The 23,609-nt window shown below is 46.0% G+C and overlaps 1 protein-coding gene across 1 annotated transcript in view; it reads right to left on the reverse strand.

Moving 5' to 3' along the window:
• The window catches only part of MYO15B (myosin XVB), a 721,855-nt gene that overhangs the window by 124,305 nt on the left and 573,941 nt on the right, over positions 1–23,609 (reverse strand). The window contains exon 38 of the mRNA XM_069654768.1: positions 9,089–9,237. Within this exon, the coding sequence (XP_069510869.1) occupies positions 9,089–9,237 (149 nt within the window). The remainder of the gene's footprint in view (positions 1–9,088; positions 9,238–23,609) is intronic.

Consider the following 23,609-nt stretch of genomic DNA (forward strand, 5'->3'; position numbering starts at 1 on the left):
CCAATGTGACGGGAATGCAGTGCAATTGTATGCCCCAGAGGAGCATGTTCTGCAGCTGTGAGGAGAATGAGATACAATTCACTGACTCTTAGGCGAAGAGGTGCCTTGGCCTGCATGCGAGAAAGAGGTGTGTCGACAATAAGGTGCACCCTCTGTTTTGATGGTTTGATGGAGTAGTGCGGACCTGGCTGTGAGGAGAAATTCAACATGATTTGGTTTAGTGATTCTGATGCTGGCAGTCCTCACTCCTCCTCTATTCAGACTTCTGGGCTGCTTCTACGGGAACACACTTTGGAAGATGTCCAAATACCTGCCCAGAATGCATATGGCCTTTGGGTCATGGCACGCTATGCCCATGTTAGCTCCTTGCATATCAACTCTTTTCCCTGTCACACGTCAGTCCTTTAACCTCAGTTCATGCTGGTCTTCTGGCAGAGGAGAGGACTTAGGGACTAGCTGTAGAAATAGTCAAGACAGTGAGTTGGATCTGCCAACTAGTGCATCGCCGGCCTTTTACTCAAGTCCACTGAAAATAATGGTCTGTGGAGTGGGGATATAACATATATATAATTTTCTCTTCTGAACAGATTGTTCTACATGCAATAAACATCCATAGCAAGCAGAGCATAAAGGATGCATTAAAAGGACCCCATCTGACTGCCCTACAGATGCCATCCATAGGTACCCTAAAGGGAGCCTTCTATGCGACCACTCCCATGCTATGGAATGATCTGCCCGGGGATACATTTAGACTATTGTTTGCCTAGATTTCCTTCATGGATTCTGACTACTGCATCATTCTCTCCTACACTCCTACTATGGCAGCACCCTTTTGTGTTCTCTGTTGTTAGTCAGTCTGCGCCCTAATGCCTATAGGTCTATGTGAGCGTGTTATAAATTGAATAAAGTAAAGTAAAGTATAAAGGAAGTAAAGCCTACTGAACTTGCCTTTCCTCTGCCCTCTGCATACCTGCTGATACCCGAAGGAGAAATTTCAGCCTTTCTGTAGCATTTGAGGCCTGAACTGCTTGTTTGACAGGACGGAAGTCATTGTAACAGAGTTTGACAGCAGATTCTTTTGTGCGGTCATATCTTTTCTAAAGAGAACTTAAGGACCCTGACATTGTCTGTATTATCCAAGGTTCTTTCTGCCTCAGAATAGGGCTGATGAAAAAATGAAGGAAAGAAGCTGTCCCAATTCATATGAAAATTCGAAATAAGCTTAATGAAGAATGAGCCAAAGAAGAACAGCTTAATGAAAGGTGGTTTTAGTTTCATGCATCCACTGGGTTGAGAAAAGTGTTGCCATGAAGGCTGTCTACTGGCTAACAATGTTAAGCTCCCTAGTGACCATCCGTTCAAATGGCTTAGGTAAAAAACCCAGAAACAACAAAATTAAGAATCCAAACTGTGTGATGTTTCAAATCAAGAAGGTCAAATGTGACCGCTCTATAATGCCTTTTAACAACAGAGTTTTGCAATGAAAAACATTCCCGATTAGAACTTCTTTTGACACAGATGGAAAGTAAGATCTGAAACAGTTCCTAGAATATGCAAAAATCCTGCGCAAAGCCTACCAGGGGAACATATCCTTCAGCCAAAGCCCAAGACAAAACATCATGCACAGAGCCTACCAAGACAATGGATCTGTCACCAAAGGCCAAGACAAAACATCATGCGCAGAGCCTACCAAGGCAATGGATCCGTCAGCCAAAGGCCAAGACATAACATCAGGCACAGAGCCTACCAAGGCAATGGATCCGTCAGCCAAAGGCCAAGACATAACATCATGTGCAGAGCCTACCAAGGCAATGGATCCGTCAGTCAAAGGCCAAGTGAAAACATCATGCGCAGAGCTTACCAAGGCAATGGATCCGTCAGTCAAAGGCCAAGGGAAAACATCATGCGCAGAGCCTACCAAGGCAATGGATCTATCACCAAAGGCCAAGGGAAAACACCATGCACAGAGATTACCAAGGCAATGGATCTGTCGCCAAACGGCAAGGGAAAACAGTGTGCACATAGCATACCAAAGGAACAGATCCTTCAGCCAAAGGCCAAGACAAAACATCAGGCACAGAGCCTAGCAAGGCAATGGATCCGTTTCCAAAGGCCAAGAAAAAGCATCATGCGCAGAGCCTACCAAGGCAATGTATCTGTCACCAAAGGCCAAGACAAAACATCATGCGCAGAGCCTACCAAAGCAATGGATCCGTCAGCCAAAGGCCAAGACAAACCATAATGCACTAAGCCTACCAAGGGAACAGATCCTTCAGCCAAAGCATGACATGAGCCATGTGCTCTTATGTTGTTAATGTATACAGCATTTTTATGACCTACTGTAAAAAGAGTGGGAATCAAAGTCCTCAGTTTCTATCACAGAGGATATTCCTTCCTCAGGAGTCACTTGACACACTAAATGCCAAACAGACAGTTGAGCTTGTTCTCGGCTTGTGTACCAACTATCCCCAGATATAACCACCAGAAATGGAGCGGGCATTCTTTCTCAGTCCAGGAAGCAAAGCTTTGGATCACACTGTCATTAGAACTATGCCTCCTTAAAGACCATGAAGCGTTTAGGAAAGATATTTGAACTTTCATGTTCCCTAGGTAATGTTTTATCAGTTCACTGGATCCGCTACGTTTCTATTAGGTGTTTTATGAAATATTATTTTCTGTGATGTCCCTTTGGTGGTGAGATAAATACATCTACATGTACATCTACTGTGATATACATAAAATTGTCAATTTGAATGGCAATATCTAGCTGTTCAGGACCAGGCAGCAAAATACCTTGATAAGGAGAAAGGGGAGGCCTAACTAGCCCTTGCCGCTGAGAAAGCAGTTTGAGCATCAAGCGTCATGAGACGGGAGGCTGTGGGGGAAGCTCCACAAAATCAGAGCACTGACAAAGATTTGGGCATACACATGGGCCAAAATCAGGAGGCGTACTGGGGGCACTTGAGTTTTGTTTAATATTCTTTACAAAAAAATGGAAAGTTTGAGATGATTAAAGTGCAAACCCCTTCAAATGCAGGAGGGGATCATCCATGTGGGAATGGGGTGCCTACACATCAGAGTAGCGAGTTGCCTGCAGATGAGATTCTGACTGGAGGCCAGCATAGCCACTGCCAAATAGACCAGAGAAGTGAGTTGCCTGCAGATGAGATTCTGACAGGAAGCCAGCATAGCCACTGCCAAATAGACCAGAGAAGTGAGTTGCCTGCAGATGAGATTCTGACTGGAGGCCAGCATAGCCACTGCCAAATAGACCAGAGAAGTGAGTTGCCTGCAGATGAGATTCTGACAGGAAGCCAGCATAGCCACTAACAAATACATCAGAGAAGTGAGTTGCCTGCAGATGAGACTCTGACATGAGGCTAGCATAGCCACTGGCAAATAGTAATCATTCCTGAAAAGGAGGGGCACCACCAGGCCAGCATAGCCACTGACAAATAGTACTCATTCCTGAAAAGAGGGGGGACACCACCAAGTTGTTCAATTCGCCTGTGTGCCACGTGTAAGCAAGCATGCTGAGCTACAACAACATTTCCGATACACTTCATACAACATAATGTACAGTGTGGCTCCCTGCTTCTCGATATTAACAATTGTCTTGGTATTATCTATGAGGGCAAAAGTCCTAAAAGATGGCCTTCATTTCCCTGAGATATATGTGAGAAAGATAGCCAGAGGGGATCTTAAGTAGTTGGCACTAAAAGAGCGCAGTCTGGCTACCCTAACCTATCCTATTGCAACAAATCTGTAGTGATACCAAATCGTGGATCCTGGTTAAAATATTGCTTACCTTTCAGCAGGTTGTACACTTGAGGCCATGTTAGGAGATCCTTATGGTCTTCTCTGGAGATGTGAAACCAAGTAGAGAAGCAGAAATAGCTGAAGTCACTGAATGGTCTCAAATGTGTAAAAGATTGGAAAGGAAGCGGTCAGCGTGGACGTTAACCAACTGAATTAGGATGAATAAGAGCTCAAGGAATGGGCAGAGACAGTCCTGGGGTTTTGAGGAGCGGAAGACCTCCACAGACAGTTGCCCAAGTGAGGTTAGATGGTAATTTATCTGAAGATGGCAGATCTTTAAGCCATCAATTTGCTTATTTTCATTCAGTTAAAGCACTCAATGCCATGATTGGCTTCAAAGCGCTTGAGCCAGATGGCAGGTGGATTATGACGCTAAATGTTAATGGCTGGTGAACATAAATCTGACAGGCATGCCTTCAAGCTTATCCCTAATTTGAGTAGGGTAGGTTCCAAGGAAATCTGTGTCTTCGATAGAGCTGAAGGACTCAGAGGAAAATTGCACCAAACGGAAGACAGCATGAATGTTCAAAAGGGAGCAGAATAAATACCAATAATATGCAACCGTGACCAATTAAGAAAGGTGAAATATGGAAAGCAATGCTAATTGGTGAGGAACCAACAGAAGGAAGGAAAAACAAATGGCAGGGATGATAAGCATTCATGTAGATGTGCACCTCTTGAGACTGGGCTATGATACAATGGCGCTAGACATGCCAAATCCTTTAGAGGGACCCACTGGGAATCCATTGAAGATTACCCCATGGTAATACGTGTCTGGAAGTAGAGTGGATTGGAAAAAGCACAATACCATTATGGGCCCTTAGGCTCAAGGATATGCAAACACAAACAGTGTGCATCAGCTTTTCCAAACTCCCAATGTCGCCAGCAGCATTGCTTGTCACCAGCTGTCAACTGCATTTGGGGAGTACAGGAGCTGCTCCTGAAAGCCTGCTGTCTGGGGTCAGAGACCAACCACTGAAGACATTTTGAAGCAAGGGTAGACATATAGAAGCTATGCAAACAATTTGAAGATCCGAACAGCAGAACAAAAGGACTGCAGGTTGCAGATGGAGGCATCAGGGGGAGATTCCTAAGGCTGTGAATCAATGTGTACTGTGATTTTCTTTTTGCGTGTGAAGAATGTTCTGGTGCATAGTCGTGAAGTCAGACCATCGTTCTGGATGAGGGGAACCCGGCATACCGACATACCAAAAGGTGGTGACTGGCTACACTTAGTCACTCCGAACGCTCGATCTGCTGTCAAACATTCTTCTGACATCTGCCTCCTTCTTGAAGACTTTGATCTTGACATCCTCGCTCCCACTGAGACGTGGTTCAATGCCAGCTCAGTCACTGCAGGGCTCACTTCTCCCTGATGGCTACAAGATCCTCTCCAAGCCTTGGCCCAACCAACCTGGTGGTGGAGAAGCCCTGATCTTCCCTGAGTGGGTCCCTACCTCTCTCATACCCACCCAGCCCTACTCCTCCTTTGGAAGTCTGGTCTGCAAGTTTGGTGTCTCTCCAACTCTCTCTCACTCTTGCCACTAACTATTGCCTCCCTGTCCCTGTGTCTGTCTTCCATTCGGAATGGGTTGACTTCACCTCCTCTCTTCTAACCTCTACCTCTAAACTCCTCCTCCTTGGTAAAATACACCTTGACTCCACTGTTACCGCCTCTTCACTGTTCTGCGATCTCTGTACCTCTCTCTCCCTCACTATTCTCTCCTCCAGCCCTGTCCACTCATGATGCATTCATTCCGCTGATCTCCCATTCTCATACTCTCTCACTACCCTTCTCTCCTGGTCTCACCACTCTCTCCGCTCTTCTCATCTGGGACCTCTCAACCCCCTGGCTGTGCCTACACCACCACTACCAGCCTCCTTCCTGGTCATCTGACCGATGAAACGAGTGTCAGCTGCTGCGTTTGTCTCCACCTTCATCCCTCCTCCTTCCCCTCCTCTTGACTCTCCGACTGACTCTGATGCCAATCGTCATCTTGCTATCACTAACACTCTTAACATTCTTGCCCCTGTCATGAGGATCCACCTGAGACCTGCTTCCAGGCGTAACAGCTGGTATGACTCTGATCTAGCCACTCTAAAACGTAAGTGCAGAGTTGCTGAACCAAAGTGGCAGACCTCGGGCTCATCCTCTGACAAACTGGCCTGTTGCCTACTCCAAAGGACTCTATCTGCTCTAAGAAGAGAGCCCACATCCAGGCCCATATCTCTGGAGCCCCTGACAACATGGCTGAACTCTTCAAAATCTGCGAGGAACTAGCCAATCCATCTGCAGTCTCCAACTCGCCTCTTCTTAGGCCCTCTGTACTGCATTGGCCACCAATTTCACCTCTAAAACCCAGGACATTCTGACCTCTCTCTCTCTCTCTTCTTCCCCTTCATCCATTTCTGACCTCCTCCAGCCCTTGGCCTCTCTTCCACCCCCACCCAGTCTCCCCTCCTTCTCTCCTCTCAGATCAGATGAGATCTCTAGAGTAGTCTGCTCTATGAAGGTCTCATCCAAACAGGTCTCTCCCTGTTCTTCCAGAACCATTAAGAACAACATCTCCTCTCTCGTCCGGCTCTTGCTGACTTCTGCAACCACTCCTTAGCATCTGGCTCTTTCCCTTCTTCTCTCAAGCACTCCCTTGTGCACCCTGTCTTAATAGAGCCTTAAGGTGACCCCTCATGTCCAGCCAACTACCATCCTATCTCTACTGCACCCTTTCTTGGGAAACTCCTGGAGAAGTTGGTCATCGTCCAACTGACCCAACACACTGAGCTCGTTGGCTGGTTCCATGACCATCAATCGTGATTTTGAGCATCCAGAGGCATAGAAACTGCTCTCCTGAACATCCGTAAAGAACTGCTTGCAAATTTTGACTCTAACTCTCCTTCTGTTCTCATTCTCCTTGACCTCTCTTCCACCTTTGACACGGTCAACCATTCTATCCTCATAAAGCAGCTGCAAGATACTCTTTGTATCTCAGACTGGCACTGGATTGGTTGACCACCTCGCTGACAGCCCTTCCCAGGTGCTCCTGGGCTACTTCTCCTCCTCCACCAGTCTGTCTACATGTGGTGTTTCCCAGGGCTCTATGCTGTTGCCTTGGCCTTTCAACATCTACCTTGCACCTCTTGCTCACCTGATCTCTGCCTTCTCTGATCATCTCCAGTGTTACGCAGATGACACACAACTCTTCTATAAGCTCCCCTCTTCCTCCTCCTCTTGCCCCTCTATCATCCCTGACTGCCTGGCTGCTATTCAGTCTTGGTGCACCTCTAATGATTTCTGTCTAAATGCCAGTAAGACCTTCCTATTGGGACACTTCACCCTCCTGTTTGCCTCCTGCATTCTAGCCACCCTCTATGGGCTCACCTTCCTCTCATTCTACTGAGGCCAGAAACCTTGGGGTCATCTTCGACTACTTTCTCTCCTTTACTCCTCACACCTTGGACCTTGCCAAGAAGGCCCACTTTCAACTTCACATCCTTAGAGGCATTCTTCCTTTCCTCACATTCCCCTAGAAGCTAGAGCGCTGGTCCTCTCCAGCTAGATTACTGTAACAGCCTCTTCCTCAACCTGACTCTTTTTTTTCGCTCTGTCCTCTTCAACTCATCCAGAATAGGGCTGCAAGACGTATCCTTAGCCTCAAGCCCTGGGACTGTATCTCTCCAGCTCTAAAATCTCTCCACTGGCTCCCAGTTGTTGCAAGGATCGAATTCAAAACCCTTTGCATCATCCACAAGGCTGTCCGAGACCTGGGACGGTGCTACCTGCAACTCTTTCTTACTAAATACTCTCCTTCCAGATCCCTTCAATCTTCTTGCTCCAACTCTCTGCTGATCAAACGCTTCTCCAAGCAGAGAACTGGGGGTAGATCTCTGTCCTCAGCTGGCTCCCTCCTATGGAATAGCCTTCCTCTCTCTCCATCTTGAACCGGACCACTTCAAGTTCTGCAAACAACTTCATTTCACTGCACTTGCACACTCTGAATGTCACAAGGCCTAGTAGGAGCACTGTTCTTTTCTATGCATTGATTGTTTATTTCCTTCTTTCTCTTCTCCACCTCCTTCCCTCTTGCCCTCCCATGCTAACCATCTCCTCTGCCGCTGAGATTGGCTGCCTGGTCCCTCAAGAGTCCAATAGGACCCTGGCTTTCTGCCCAATTGCCCTCAGCACTCCCTCCCACCCTGCACTGTCCTATGGGCCCACACTCGTCTGTCGGGTGGTTTGCTTCCACACTGCACTTACCCGTTTGGGCAGTAGACCTCCCTGTTTTTCTAGAATGTCTTTGCCCTCACTTTTACCTGTTGCCTCCCCAATGGGCACCTTTGGCATTTCCTCCCCCAGGGAACCCTAATAGCACTTACCCTCCCAACTCCACCATGCCTTTTATCCCCTTTTTCATTTCACTGCACTTGCACACTCTGAATGTCACAAGGCCTAGTAGGAGCACTGTTCTTTTCTATGCATTGATTGTTTATTTCCTTCCTTGTTCCCTTCCCTGGTGCCTTGTGACGCTTTGAAACACTGGGGGTCATTCGGAGTATGGCGGTAGGGGGTTAATGGCCCCGGTAAGGATGCCGGTGCCGTTAACCGCCTACCGCTGCATTCTGAGGTCCCTTAGTGGGTCCCACTAGGGCCGGCTAGTTTTACCAGCCGCCCTTAGCGGGACCCGTTGAGGGACCATGGAGCTAATAACGGGCCTGCAATTTGCGAGCATGTTATTAGCTCCTTCCCCATTCCCATTAAGACCTATGGGGGCTCAAATGGGAATGGGGAACGGTTTTCGAAATGGGGATTTACCGGGTCTGCATAGGTCGGAATGTCCTAGTAAGTCCACATTCTGACTACCCGCACCCAAGTTTGGAGGCAACCATGGTGCTAACAGCACCATGGTTGCCTCCAAACTCGGAATGACCCCCAGTGTCTTGTTGTATAAGCGCCTTATACATATCCACTAAATAAATGAATATCATGAGAACACACTTGGTTGTGCCATTAATGAAGCTCATCCCCTGGCTGAAGTGAAAGAATGAGGTGCAACCCCTGTCTGTGGTGAGAATGAAGTGCATATATGGGCTTTGGAGAGAGCATGGTACGCTCCTGGATGCGGTGAGAATGAGATGCATGCTAGAGAGAATTATGACATCCCGTGACTATGGTGAGAACGTGGGGCATGCTCAAACTTTGGTGAAAATAGTGACCATGAGTATACCCCCCTCTGCCCCCCCCCCCCACTTCAGTGAAGAAAGGCAAACTCACCTGGCTGTAGTGGACATTTGTGTACATTTCATTTTCAAAGTGCAGTGGTATCTTCCAGGTGATACGTCTGAATTCCAGGCTCACTGAATTATCCTCCAGCAGGAAGTCCTGGATGTATTCCTCCCCTCTGATTGGTCTCACCACCTCACCTATGCACAGAGGACTGTCAGTGGATGGCAGTGAACAAAACCTTCATATCAAGTCAAGTAACACTTTATTTTGGTCATGAGACCATAAAAGCATCACATAATACATAAAATACACAATAATACATTATACATTGCCCACTGTCCAATGCTAAAAGCGATAAAACCTTCATATCTTAGTGCGATTCCACCTGCACGGGGGGATACCATGAGGAGAGCAAAACTTGCAGCCTTTTAGGTTATCACCCCCTGCATATATTAACCGCTCTGGCCCTTTGCTTCCATGCTCTATTAATTATATATAGAGACGTGGTAAATACAACACAACCACTTTGATGATTGCTCAGGTATGATAACGCCACTCTCGTGTGGCGAAACCTTGCCGAGATTAAAATTGGTTTTAAGTAACTGTGTCTCAACCTCAAAGTGTTTTGACAAAGCAACATGAAATGTGTAACATTTTCTGTTGCCGCTCTGCACATCGGACACAGGGCAGACTGTTGGGGGTTCCAGCGAGAGGTAGTGCTAGCAACCGCCAGCGTTCCTAAACTAAAGCCAAGGTATTACACAATTATCAGCCTTTTTTCCTATTGCCTGGCAGGTCGTCGGATTTTCCCATAATGTGCTCAGGTTCAATTCAGATGGGCATTTTTTACATGAATGAGCCATTTCAAACTTCTCCCTCCCTCCAGGCTCAACATTTTTTACAGGTCCTCTGTCCTCGCAATAAGGCTGTAGGCTTCCTTACTCCACAATCTCAGCCAATATTTGAGTGGTTCAAACTTCATCCTGGCCATTACAGGTAGAATGCCCAACCCCCAACTCAAGATATATTAGAGAGGATGGGAGTACCTGGAGGCAGCAATAACAGCTCTTTAAAAAAACTGTCCCTTGCTGCATTCTAACTTGTTAATAGTCGCATAGACCCAGACTTCCGCGCCATACGAGGCTGCTCGAGTTGATTGCTTTTTAAGTAAATTCAGAACAGGCGAAACGGCCCCCCTGCCATGCCGCACAAAAATGGAATGCAGAGCCCCATTGTATTCCTCCATACAAATATTGTCTTTTTCCACTTGTGGTACCCAACTCCCAAAATCTTGGAACCTGATTCCCATCTAGTCAAAAAGGCTAACTTGTTCTTATGTAACATTATTCATTTCAAAAGATACAGACCCTCCTTTACATAAACAGGGCAGAAAGACCATAATCTTAGACCTCTCTGTATTTAACTCAAGTTTCAGATCTGTACATTTACACGAAAAGGTTAAGAGGGCCTTCTTCAGATATGAAGGACTTGTTGATATTATTGGCGTGTCATCGGCATAGACTAGAACCAGGTATTTCACTGAGCCCATTGTTTGGGCAATCCTGGCACTCCTGTAGCAAAGCGTCAATGATTTCTTGAACATATATATTAAAAAGCAGGGGTGCCAGGGCCCAGCCCTGTCTAACTCCCCTACATGCATTAAACGCTTTTGTCCGTTCTCCCGTTCCACCAACCCAAAGCAAACATTTGCTTCGTTCTGGGAATACAATTTGGAAATTAATTCCACCACCAACCTCCAAAAGATGGTATTGTCCCCCTATTCCAAGACATTATTCATAGCCAGCCATTTTTCACTTAGGAACTCCTTTGTTTTTCTTTAATTTGTTCCTTATATCTTGCTCTCAATGCCGCAATTCAATTTTGCATGCCCCTAATTTAGTTTTAACACAGGTTATAATTTTCCTTTTGGCTGCGTGGCATTCTCTATCATACCAGCTTGTAGCGACACAAACCCTTCTTCTGATTTGGGCTGATGGGGCAGAGACCAGTGGAGCAAGCTTGAACTTCAGTTTATCAAAGGCAAGCAGCACGGTTGATGGTGAACACTCAGCACCACTGATAGCCATTAGCTCGCTCAAAATCAATTTATATACGACTGGTTTGTGAGCTTTGCCCATTTCACCAGTTTCCATGCATGACCAGTTGGCATGATGTGTTGTGATATAACACTGTGAGAGCCAGAACCCATGACTGGATTAACTCTCACAGTGACAGACATGGGGTAATGGTCACTCTCCGGCCTGTCACAAATTTAAAAATTAACAACTTTATCCCATTGATTGCAGGAGACTAATATGAAGTCTATCCGTGATACATCCGCTGGCCCCGCAAATTATTTCTTAGCCGGTTGGTCCTTTGGAAAACGATTTTGATGAAAGCCAGAAAGGACTTTTGGAAAGAAAGCTAGAACCATGTAAAGAACCTTTTATTAAAGTTATAGAATAACAAGCACATATAACAAGAAGCCATAGGCTTGAATGATTTGTGCATTAGAGAAGCTCTGCCTAGTTTTAAAACCCACTGAGGAGCTTACTCTCTACCTCGAGGAAGAAAATAAACAGGATGGATGAGGTGAAATGGGTGAACACTGTAGGTAATTAGGCCTTTTGGTCCTTTGAGCCAAAGTTCGACGCAGTTCTAGGAAATAGCTTTATCTCCCCATCTCTGGAGTTGCCAACTTATTGGTGTCCAGAACCTTCTTGTTTTGTCTAGCTAGTTGTAGGCATTCTAGGTTCCTGTGCCCCGCAAACTACTCTTGCACCATGCCCTGCAAGTTGACAGATCTTCGGTCATGGTGAACAGAGAGAGCTAGTAAGGGGTCCCTGGTCTGAGCTGGGAATATCATAGATTTGTTCCTCTTTGACTACCTGACCTGACCTGACCATAACATCCCTGTCCCTATCCCCCTCCTCCCACGGTCCGGTCTTGTCTAGGGCCCAGAGGGTGTGCTGGAACCCTCCTTTTCTTGTAGCTTGTATCCTGGCATTCCTCATTCTCTCACTCTTTGATCTTCTTCATTTCCCTTTTACCACAAAACCCGATCACCCTCTTTGCCTGGTGTGACTGATTCTGTGTCACACCCGGGTCCAGATGTGCACAATGTGTTCTCTTTGCACTAGTCCTCCACCAGCTCCTCTCTATCTGGATCTTAAAGATGCCTTCACCTTCTCCTGGACCTGCCCTGCTTCTTATCCCACCACTTTCTCGGTTACCTTTCACTTCCCACCACCTCTTTCTGCCATCTTTTACCTTTAGATGTTACCGCTGCCGTTGTAGTCTACTTTACTAACACCACCTCACCCATCTCAACACTTTCTCGGTTACCTTTTACTTCCCACCACCTCTTTCTGCCACCTCTTGCCTTTAGATGTTGCTGCTGCCGTTGTAGTCTACTTTACTAACACCACATAACCCTCATGTCCCTAAGGAAGGGAGATATGTAGGGATTTGGTATTATCCTGCATCCTAATGGAACCTTTGGTCAGTGTATTGATTGACAATGGAGTGTTAAGGGTTAGAATGTTTATGTGTGACTGGGGTTCTATGTGAGTCAGTTGGGAGATGTAAGCCTACCTGGGAGGATGCAGGTGTATGTTGCCCTGAACCCAGACGTTCCTGACATTATATGACCATCATAATGTACTGGAACTAAATAAAGAAGTTACTGGAACTTCACCTGAAGTCATGGTCATCTGTGGGGAACAAGGAGTTCTACATTGGCGACGAGGATGCTGGCTGTGCTGGGGGGACAGCATTGAAGATGGCACATACACCTCCCCCCAACCCAAGAAGAAGACCTCCCAGGTAGGGCGAGCGCTTAAAACTGTAGGCGCAGAAGGGCCCAGCGCATGGAGCTCAGGGGCAGAAAGTAAGGGGCTGCGCCAGAGCCAGGGGCCAGCTGGCCTGTCACTAGAAGGACAGGTCAGGGAAAGAGGAAAGCAAGAGACTGAGGAGGGGCTGAGGGCCCAGAGACTGATTGCTTAAGGGGTCTGGGACCACTAGCTGCAGCATGGAGGGCTTGGTGCCCATGGCAGTAGCAATTTGAAGAGGCCTGGGGTCTAGTTACGCCTGGAAATTATGAGGAAGCCATGCTGGGCAGCTGAGGGATATAGCCAAGGCAGTAGCAACAGGAGAGGCTTGGAGCCTAAGCTGCGCCTGGAAATTAAGCATTGAGGAGGCATGCTGTGCAACTGAGGACTATAAGCCCAAAGCAGTAGCAACAGGAGAGGCTTGGAGCCTAAGCTGCGCCGGGAAAAGAAACAATGAGGAGTGATGTTGTACAGCTTGAGGCCTGGAGTTGGGGCAGCAGCAATAGAAGAGGTTGGGAACCTAAGCTGCGCCTATATGTTAAATAGAAGATTGGTGGCGAAGGTGAAAAGCGCCTGGAGCAGAGGAGGGTCCTGGGGGGCCATTCCAGCGTTTGAGGGGGCTTTGAGCCCATACCTGCACCTAAGAGACTTGTAGCCCGGGGCTTAGAGCCCATGTGCAGAGATGAAAGAATATTGCCCAAGACAACATGTGTAGTGCCTGGAGGGGCAAGGGCCCATTTGCAGCAGCGCTAAGGAGGTGCCTGAGGAGCTATCACTCATATGAGGTGATGAGGAACTTTGAGGGCATGTTGTCAGTAGTTCCTGAGGGGCTTGGAGCCTACTTAAGAACTGAGAGATGGGGTAGGAGGCAAAGGGAGTACAATTTTTATAGCAGGCGGCTGGCAGCAATGAAAAGCAGCATTATGAACATACCAGGAAAGGAACGCTTCGGGAGGTGATATTTACAAAAGGAAGTGTGGCAGATGGATTGGTAAATCCATTTCTGTTGCGGCGGCTGCATTTCCGCCCGTTGGAATTTATTTTTCAAAAAGCTTAAGTTGTGAATGATCTTAATTGCCGGAATGAATAACAGAAGTACTTTTAAGTTAAGAGATGATGCTTTCACGAGCATAAGTAAAGGAAGCAATTTGGTCTTGCCTTCATTGAATTGGTTAAGTAGTTATAATTAGTTATTGATTCAGAATCTGTTGTCATGTGAGGCCTGAATGGCATTTGGACAGCGTGAGTGCATGAAAGCGTGAACCTGTATGTTGTCAGGTGTAGTTTCTTGTTGGATAGGGTGTCCTGTAATAGGGGTACGTCATGGAAGTTGTTGAAGCTTAAGAGCAGAGAACAAAGTTTATAGTTTTTTAGATTGGATTTAGGTCTCAAGGGTGTTTGTAATTAGTCAACCAAGGGATTAAGTGATCCAAATGTGAGGTTTTATTAAGTAGGTTAAAGTTGCATATTAGTAGGAAGAGATTGAGATATGCGTAGTAATAGTGTTTTCTGAAATGCTATTTGGTATTTATGTTGTAGGAACATTGGTATGAGAGGTATCTTGAAAGTGGTAGTTAGCATGTTTGATAGGTGTGCACGGATGGTGTGCAAAAGTCGTGGCCTCTGTTACCTCTGTCAACAAATACTTGGTAATGTTATGATGCAAAGGAAAAAAAAATTGTGGTACGGTCATGTTTAACTAACACGCTTTTCCTTCCACAGATAGACATTTAATGAAATATAGGTTGCATTGACAACATTGCTAGAGTTTGGTATGTGGTGAAGTATAGTTATGTGCACTAATGTTTTATTTCCACAGTTGGGACTTTTGTAATGCAGATGTATTAAGACCTTATTTAATGCTAAAGTTTAGAGTGCTAAGTGTCAAACAAAGTTTTTTGTTTGGTTGTTTGGTTTAGAAACCATTCAGAGTTTCATGATGATACAGCAAAGACTATAGTAGAGTCATTGATGTTGGTATGATGCTGGTGTGAATGAAGTGTGGTTTTCCCTAATAGGAGCTGTATTGTATTTAGGAATACTTTCAACATGGGCAATTTAGGGGTAATGGTGTCACAAGAAGTGAAGTAGTTACCCGGGTATCTGGGATACTCAGTCTAGTTGGAGGTGGTGTGTATTTAGGTACATACCGGTTTGCATTGTTGGGTGTGAGGGAGATGTGTGTGTGTTCTTTTGTGGGACGATGAAGTCAAGTTTAGGAAGAGAGGTATGGGTGCCTCTATTTGTAAAAGTTTTAGTAAGGATGTTTGAGCAGTTGGGTGCCTTTTCCTCACTTGGTAGAAAGAGGAAGGGGCATTGATTGTAATTGTGTCCCACGGCTGTGTGGACTATTTTGGAATATGTAATGAGACTAGCAGAATGTTCTCAGTTAGGAGTGATGAGGCAAGCGCATTGAACGTGGGGTTGTTTGTGTGCATGTTGTTATTAGCCATTATGGTTAAGTTATCTACTTGTGTTTTTATGTCCCTAAGGAAGGGAGATATGTAGGGATTTGGTATTATCCTGCATCCTAATGGAACCTTTGGTCAGGGTATTGATTGACAATGGAGTGTTAAGGGTTAGAATGTTTATGTGTGACTGGGGTTCTATGTGAGTCAGTTGGGAGATGTAAGCCTACCTGGGAGGATGCAGGTGTATGTTGCCCTGAACCCAGATGTACCTGACATTATATGACCATCATAATGTACTGGAACTAAATAAAGAAGTTACTGGAACTTCACCTGAAGTCATGGTCATCTGTGGGGAACAAGGAGTTCTACACCTCACTTTTTGATGTAACCACCTCTACATTAATTTCTTTTACTGCCACCATCTCCTTATGTCCACTCTCATATCCTGCTGTTGCCACCTCCTCCTTGTATCCACTCTCCATTCCTGGTGTTACCACCCCCTCGTAAATCGCTCCTGCTATAGCCACATCCTTCTGTTCACTCTCCACTCATGATGTTACCACCTCTTCCTGCTCTTCACCGTTACCACCTCTCCAGGCTCTCCCTTCTCTCCATCCTCCATTTCTTCTACTAATCTCCAGTCTTCTCCAAAGATAGGCCTCCGATTCCTGCAACCGACACCCAGCACATGGGCCCAGTTGCATTTATACTTTGTTTGTTCCTTCCCTTGGATGATCTTTACTCTCAGGTTCTGTGGTATTCAGTGAGGGCATGGAAAGGTTAGCTTCCCTGAATACATCTGGGGCTACTTTGGGCCCTGGTTGTTGAACCAAAGCTATATCTGTCCTGTTTTCCATCTTGGAATTTAGATTTGTTCTCTGGATTCTGCTTGCATTGTGCTGAAGTCTCTGGTGTATCGAGCGTGCACGCTACAGACAGCAAACACGCTCTTCTCTATTGCCATTTTCACTGATGTGTTGTGCAAGTGGCAAGCATGAAATCTTCTTTCCCCAGCATAGCATTTTGCTGCTGGGGAATAATGGTGTTGAAACACTGCTTCCGGCAACAGTTTCTACAAGTTTGGTAAGTTGCAGGCTTGAAACATTGTATTCGGGGCAACACAGACATAGCCAATAGATAATGTTTACAGGAGTCAATGAGAATCCATGTGCCAGCCAAATAAACTATGAAAGACAGGAAATTGTCCAAAGTAGCAAGATGATGTTTGCTGAATACGTCCAAAGACCAGAAACAAAAGAAAAGCCATGTATTTCTTTACTGTTTTCAGGTGGAGTCTTTCCATGCTGCACGTGTTATGGCAGTTTCTCCCCCGAAATCCTTAATTGAGCATACACTAACTTCCCGGGTACCATGCTCTCAAGTTCAGTGATCATGGGCAGAAGGGAGAATTGTAATTGGTTATTTATAACACGCCTAATACCCAGAGGTTTCTAAGCACGGACCCATGGATCGAACCTGTGTTGCTCCGCGTCTCTTGCTTCCAAGGCAAGGGCGTTGCGGGCGTTGCCCCTGAGCTACCCTCCCGAGACTGACACCCTGTAAGGAGTAAGGGGAACTAGTACCTGAAAGAGTGCAAGAAAACTGCCTGCTGAGAGGTAGGGTTGCTCTGAACATCAAGGATGGGCCAACCAGACCAGAGAGGGGTTGATGAAAGACCTGAACTTCTAAAGGGTTTTCGGAATCAGTGGAAAGGTGTACATGGTTTTGTTCAGTGTCCAGGTAAAGTTTCGAAAGTAAAGGATCGAATGACCTTTTATTCGGAAGTGAAAGGGTCGAAAAAAAAAGGTTGAGGTGTCCATGACAGCTTTGAAGAGCTTTCTTTCGTAGGTGAGGGAGAAAAGACTTCATTGTCAGAAAACTTGCTTTTTACTGGAATTGGCGCTGAAGCTGGAACTGGCTCTAGCCTCTGTGGGGTTTGTAAGCCGTCATGAATTTGGGCCACATAAGAAATGTATCTGGAAGCCTGGTTTCTGTCAATGTATTTGTCACCTCCCCTTTCCACACATGTCACAGTTTTGAGTGGAGTTACTGGTACCAGAGGTAGGTTATTCCATATTTTGCAAAGGTGACCAAGTTTCATCCCACAGCACACAAGATTGGAAAAAAGGGTTGTGAGTTGTGTCTATAGCACAGTAGGTCTCAGTACATGAACATTTGTGAAGAACTCAGTGGGAGAATCCCATGGGTGGGGATCCCCTCTATGGGAGAAGTGGGGACTGTAAAGGAAGAACGCGGTTTTCCACACCATCATGATGCCAGACATATTTCACCCAACCATACAAATAGGGCTCAGACACCCCCATCCTCTCTGCCTCCTCTTTCTTCTACTAATTTCCTAATAGATAGCAATTATGTATATCAGGCAGATAATACTGTGACGAGGAAGAGAAGAGTGAGGGAAGAGTGAATATGGATGACTCCAAAAGAACTGCCACGAGGAAGAGCAGGGCAATGAAGAGCCCTACTCAGAATTGATACGAACAAACTAGCTATTGAAAGCTAGTAAGACAATCTGACATAAAAATTGATGAAGGACTCTCCTCGAGGTCAGCCCTGCCCCGGAGCAGCTTCATGCTGGGTAGCGGAGCAACACTGAGATGACGCACTGTCGACCTGAATGCCTGGAGCAAGAAGACAGGGGCCGAGAAGGCGGAGTAGAGCCACAACCTACCTGATTTTTGGAGAACCTGATGTCCGGTTGCAGATACCAAGCCAGCCAAGTGGTCCAGGCGAGACCCGACACATGATGAGGAACTAGCATGGTGGAGCTGCCGAAAGCTGAAGGAAGAACGCAGGAGCCCAGGGGAAGCAACAAAAGTTTACCGGTGTTGCCGAGGATTGGGACCCTCTTGGAGTAAGTGCAAAGGTACCCGGAGGGGGACCTGAAAAGCACAGGGAGACTCCAGAGGCTGTGGTGCGGAGGAAGTGCAGAGCCATCTTCCTCGTCTCGTGGGAACGAAGAGTGAGACCAGTTGAGAATGCAGAGGGTGAAAGAGCACCCCAAGGAGACTCAAAGTGACACCTGGCAGGATGGTGAACCGGGCCTAGTTAAGGAACATTAGAAAGCTGAAAGAGGGGTACATGAACCAAATATTATGAAACCAAGAGAGTTATACAAATGGGATAATGTCTGGCAGGTTAGTGAACCGTGCTTAAGAAATCCATTTTACAGAGCTGAAAAAGGGATATGGTACCCACACAATGACATGAGAAGTCCAGGGGAAGAGATCCTTTGGCACAAGTCACAAAGAGTCCAGGGCGAAGAGATCCTTTGGCACAGGTCACGAGAAGTCCAGGGGGAAGATATCCTTTGGCATAACTTCGACTCAGGCATCGTCCCTGATAACCTTAATGACGCTTTGGTCATCGCCCTTCTCAAAAAACCCTCCCTAGACCCAAGTATACCCACTAACTACAGGCCCATCAACACTGTTCCTTTTTTGCTTAAAATACTGGACCGAGCAGCCTATCTGCAGATCCAGGACTATCTGGAATCTAATAAACTCCTTGACCTTAGACAATCTGTTTTCCGACCTAGGCACGGAACAGAAACTGCCCTCATTGATTTAAAAACTCAAATTGAAGATCTGAAAGACAACGGGTAGCTGGCTCTTCTACTATTAAGAGACCTATCGGCAGCTTTTGATCTGGTTAACCACCGAATCCTCTGCTGGCATCTCAAATCGGCTGCACATTTTTCTGACACAGCCACCACCTGGATCAGATCCTTTCTGGAGAATAGGTCCATGCGGGTCTTCTCACCCTCTGTCTCCACTGAACCCTCACCGGTCCAGTGCGGTGTCCCTCAAGGATCTTGTGTCTCACCGACACTCTACAATGTCTACGAAACCGCTCTTCGATATTCTCGACTATCTGGGTGTCACCTACACTAACTATGCCGAAGACACCCTGATTATCATCCCTATCACGGGAAACCATACAGTGGACACGAAATCCTTAAATTATGTCTACCAGGTCATTCAGGCCTGGATGGCACATCATGTGCTCTGTCTCAATGATGACAAGACGGAACTTTTCATCTTAGGTTCCCATCATCGACTTAATAGACTTGATCCTTCCTTTGAATCGTTCATAATCGATGGCAATACCATCAAGGTATCCAATGATACTAAAACTTTAGGCATCTATCGCAACTCCACTTTATCACTCTCCAGACATCCGCCTACATGTGCAAACTTATCACAGCTTGCCAACCTTTCCTCACTACTGCTAATTGCACCATCCTTGCCAGAACCCTTATTATGTCAAAACTTGACTACTGTAATGCCCTCTACTTAGGAACCAGCCAATGAAACCTAAGCAAGCTACTGGTCACCCAGAACAACGCCATCAGGGCAGCACTAAATATTCCTAGAAATCATCAGCACATTTCTGACACCAGACGCAATTTACGTTGGCTCTCAGTAGCCCAAAGAGTCTCCCTTAAAATGCTCGCTCTCACCCACAAATGCCTGGCCAACCAGGCTCCTATCTATTTGGCAAGACAATTCACACCTCATACCTCCATCCGTCCGCAGAGAACAGCCCAAGCTCACTGTCTCTCCCTTCCTAGGTTCAAGCTCCAGAAAGCTGGTGGGGTTAGTTTCCCGCTCCTAGCCACTAAACTGTGGAACTCATTGCCCAACCCGCTCAGATCGGAATCCTCCTTCCACTCCTTCAAGAGCAAAGCTAAACTGTGGCTCATTGCTCAAAACACCCTTTAACTCCCACCTGCCACCTCGGTTATAAAGCCTCCTTAGAATGACCTTGCACCTTCGGTGATGCCATTGTATGGCACGCACCCTGATTGTAAAGACTTTGGGGGACATTACAACCCTGGCAGTAGGGGGTTAGCGGGGCCAGTAGAGCTGCCGGCCCCGTTAATGCCCTACTGCCTCATTACAAGGTCCGCTCGCTTCCTTAGCGGGTCCCGCGAGCGGTCCAGCATGCTAACAACGGGCCCGTCATTAACGGGCCTGTTGTTAGCATGCTCCCCATTCCCATTGAGCCGTATGGGGTCTCGAATGGGAATGGGGATGCACAGGGTCTGGGTTCCCTGAATGGGGAAATACCGGGCCCTCCAAGGTCAGAATGGGCCAGTATTTCCCCATTCAGGGAACCCGGACCCGGTATGGGGGTAGCCATGCTGCTAAAAGCGGCATGGGTACCTCCATACTTGGAATGACCTCCTTTGTATTTAGCCTGTAAGTAATTTTGATTGTAGATATACTCTGTATCCTGTCATACTGTTGTTGTTGTATAATGTCACTGTAACTGAAGATATGCGCCCAGATGCCTTTGGGCCAGGCACGCTATACAAATAAACAAAATACAAATACAAATAAGCGCACGAAATGTCCAAGGGGAGAAAGGTCCTTTTGGCACAAGTCACGAGAAGACCAGAGGAAGGGATATGTATCGTTTGGCAGAAGATAGAACTTGGACAAATAAAGCTATTGGAAAACAGAGCCTGAGAAAGGCTTGGGGAAGGGAGACGCCTCCCACTATTGGTTTGGAACTTGGAAATTTGTTGAGAAGGTCTGGGGAGAGAGAAACCTCCCGCTCGATCATGGGGCACAACACATTAAAGCCTAGTGACGGCTAGGGGAAGAAGGATATTCCCCCACCATTTATGAACTACCTGAAACATCACGAAGGAGGGAGTCATCCTGCTATAAGCAGGGTACAATCTAGTTCTAGGTTTCTGTTGAAGTGTAATGGATGGAAATAGGTTTAGGACATAGGACAGTGGACTATTTACTTTTGATGGGCATTCTGACGCTATCCTTAGGTTTGTTTGAGGCAGGGAAACCCCTCTTGGTTATTGGGACAATTAGGGTACTTTTTCTTATTTGTAGTTCAATAAAGGTTTATGCCAACAAGCATGCCACTTTTGTGTCCCGTTTCTATTTCTGCACCCGTTCAGTAGCCATAAGTGTATTTGGGGCCTCATGTGTATACTTTCTCCTGTGCTTATTACAGTGCTTTGAAGAAAGATTTGAACTCTGGTACTGATGTTTGTACTGAGAATTTTAAATCTTTCTCATTTTGGGTGTATTTGTTGTCTGCATATCAAACGTGTATGTAGAAAGGAGAACCCATCTTACATCACATAGGCAGTATAAATGGTAAGCATCGCGTAACATAAGATAATGCTGTTATAAGCCAAAAGAAAGCAGGTCATCACATCACAAGTACTGGGTCAATGTTTTCAACAGAAACATTGGGGTGAACCTAGCCACTCAATGTGAATGGTTAATGTGCGGTCCATAAGCTCAGTGAGGTGACCACATTTCCTGTATGGGACCGAAACATAATACATTTCAGCAACATTTGATTTGAGAAAAGATAAACATGCATTGTGCATCTGGAATCAGATTAATAATTATCCATTAGGCAGGACAGGCCATCACAGGAATGACGCATGGGTTTCAGTCACCTACCAACCTTCAAGCCGATCACACAGATCCCAGATGGTGACAGCAGATTGGGGGAGATACCTATTTCTAAAGGCAATCTTTTCAGCCGCGCACAGGTGTGACATCATGTTCCACCATCTACTCAATGACAGTAAAACTCTAGACCTTCATTTAAGCCTTCACTTAAGCATAACAGATTTTGTGAGCGAAAAAAAAACCCAGGGGTTATCAGACTCTTATAAATATCATCCACATCAAGAGGAGCGTCCCTTCCAAACAAGAGGAATTCTAAGGATTGGTTAAGTTTGCATAGCAGCACTGAGTTCAGCTCTGCCACGATATGGAACCAAGGTTGTTGAGATTCCTTAAAGCGCAATGCAAATCTTCCATGGTACCCCCATAACAACATTTCCACCACTACGGAGACCAGAAGACCCACATTAAACAATGTGTCAGCCGGGCAATATACTCTCTGGAGAATTTGGAACTGTATCTTCCTGTTCCTTGAGACACTGGAGACATCTCCTATCAGCTTCCAACAAGCAATGATGTTGGGTCTGTCAATGGGCTGACATTTGCAAGTCATCCTACCAAGAAGAGGCCAGCATCTGAGTTCTTACATGAATGTCAGAGATCAATATCCCGTAAAATGATTTAATCCTGGGGTAGTGTTCATCCTTACATTGCTTGTGCTGCTCGCGGCATGTGAGTGTTGTCTGTATATGAAGAGTCTTTTCAAGACTGCAGAGAAGCATCAAGACCAGCTAGATTTGGAGCCATGATGCTTGAGCCAGCCCATTTGTCTCTCATGGGGTCACAAAAGCAGCTGGTGTGGACTAACAGAACAGTCGCACATTTCCAGACTGTCTCCCTGTGTGCTTTGAAATAGAAATGGGGATTCTAAGGTGTTAGATGACAATAGAGGTAGCCCATCAATTGGTAGAAGAAGGAAAGAGCAGTGCATATCTGCTCCAGTTTTCCTTTATTGTTTGTATCAATTAATGATCCAAGTCGCTAAAATTGGGTCCTTGGGGATATAAGTGTTTTTCAGAAGCAGAATGATCTTCAAAAATCGGGGTGCTGCCACTTGCCCCTCCAGGATCCTTCAGACAGTCCAATCTGTATAAATTAATTGGGTTACCACAATAGTTCACCAATCAGGAAGTACCAGACAGCCACCAGGAGTTTCCATCTCCAGTATCAGGGTGCACAGTCTTGCTTTTTTTACTCCTCCAAATAAATGCTATAAATAAGGACGTACGGTCCCTGGACGTCTCACTGTGGATCTCAGCCGGGGCAATTTCACTTTAGTATAGCAACGTAGACATGCTGTTCATTGTAATCACATTTATATGCCTGATTAGACATACAGGAAGTATGTCCCATTTCTTAAAGTCCTTTGTGATCTTATCCAGTATTGAGGGTAGTTGATATCACATAGGGAGGTCAACTCGTTTGAGACACGCATGCCCAGGTATGTTATTCTTGTTTATTGTCCAGCCATGGGTGTTCCGTTCTGTAAGAGCAGCAGTATAACATTTTTATATTATTTAACATATTTATATTTTTATACCGTTGTCCATAATGACTTCTGTTCTCAGACCTGCACACTCCCTCAAAACTACAATATGCTAGTTTTCTTTTTCTTCTGCCACACGGCAAGTATTGATCTGTCTTACGGTACTGTTATGTTGTTTCTCGCCTATACTCTGTATGTAACCCAAGTTTAAGTAACCTTGTACCTGCTGCGCCCGGCTACCCCTGGGTTTGTGTGCGCATTATCAAATAAACAATACAATACAAAATTGTAATCTAGTAGTCGAGGGTGGCATGTACCACCAGGGTCAAGTATTGGAGCTTGGACTTAAATAAGAGGACATCATATGGC

Source organism: Ambystoma mexicanum, chromosome 3q (genome assembly GCF_040938575.1).
Source record: "Ambystoma mexicanum isolate Mex_15411 chromosome 3q, UKY_AmexF1_1, whole genome shotgun sequence".
Taxonomy (NCBI): Eukaryota; Metazoa; Chordata; class Amphibia; order Caudata; family Ambystomatidae; genus Ambystoma; species Ambystoma mexicanum.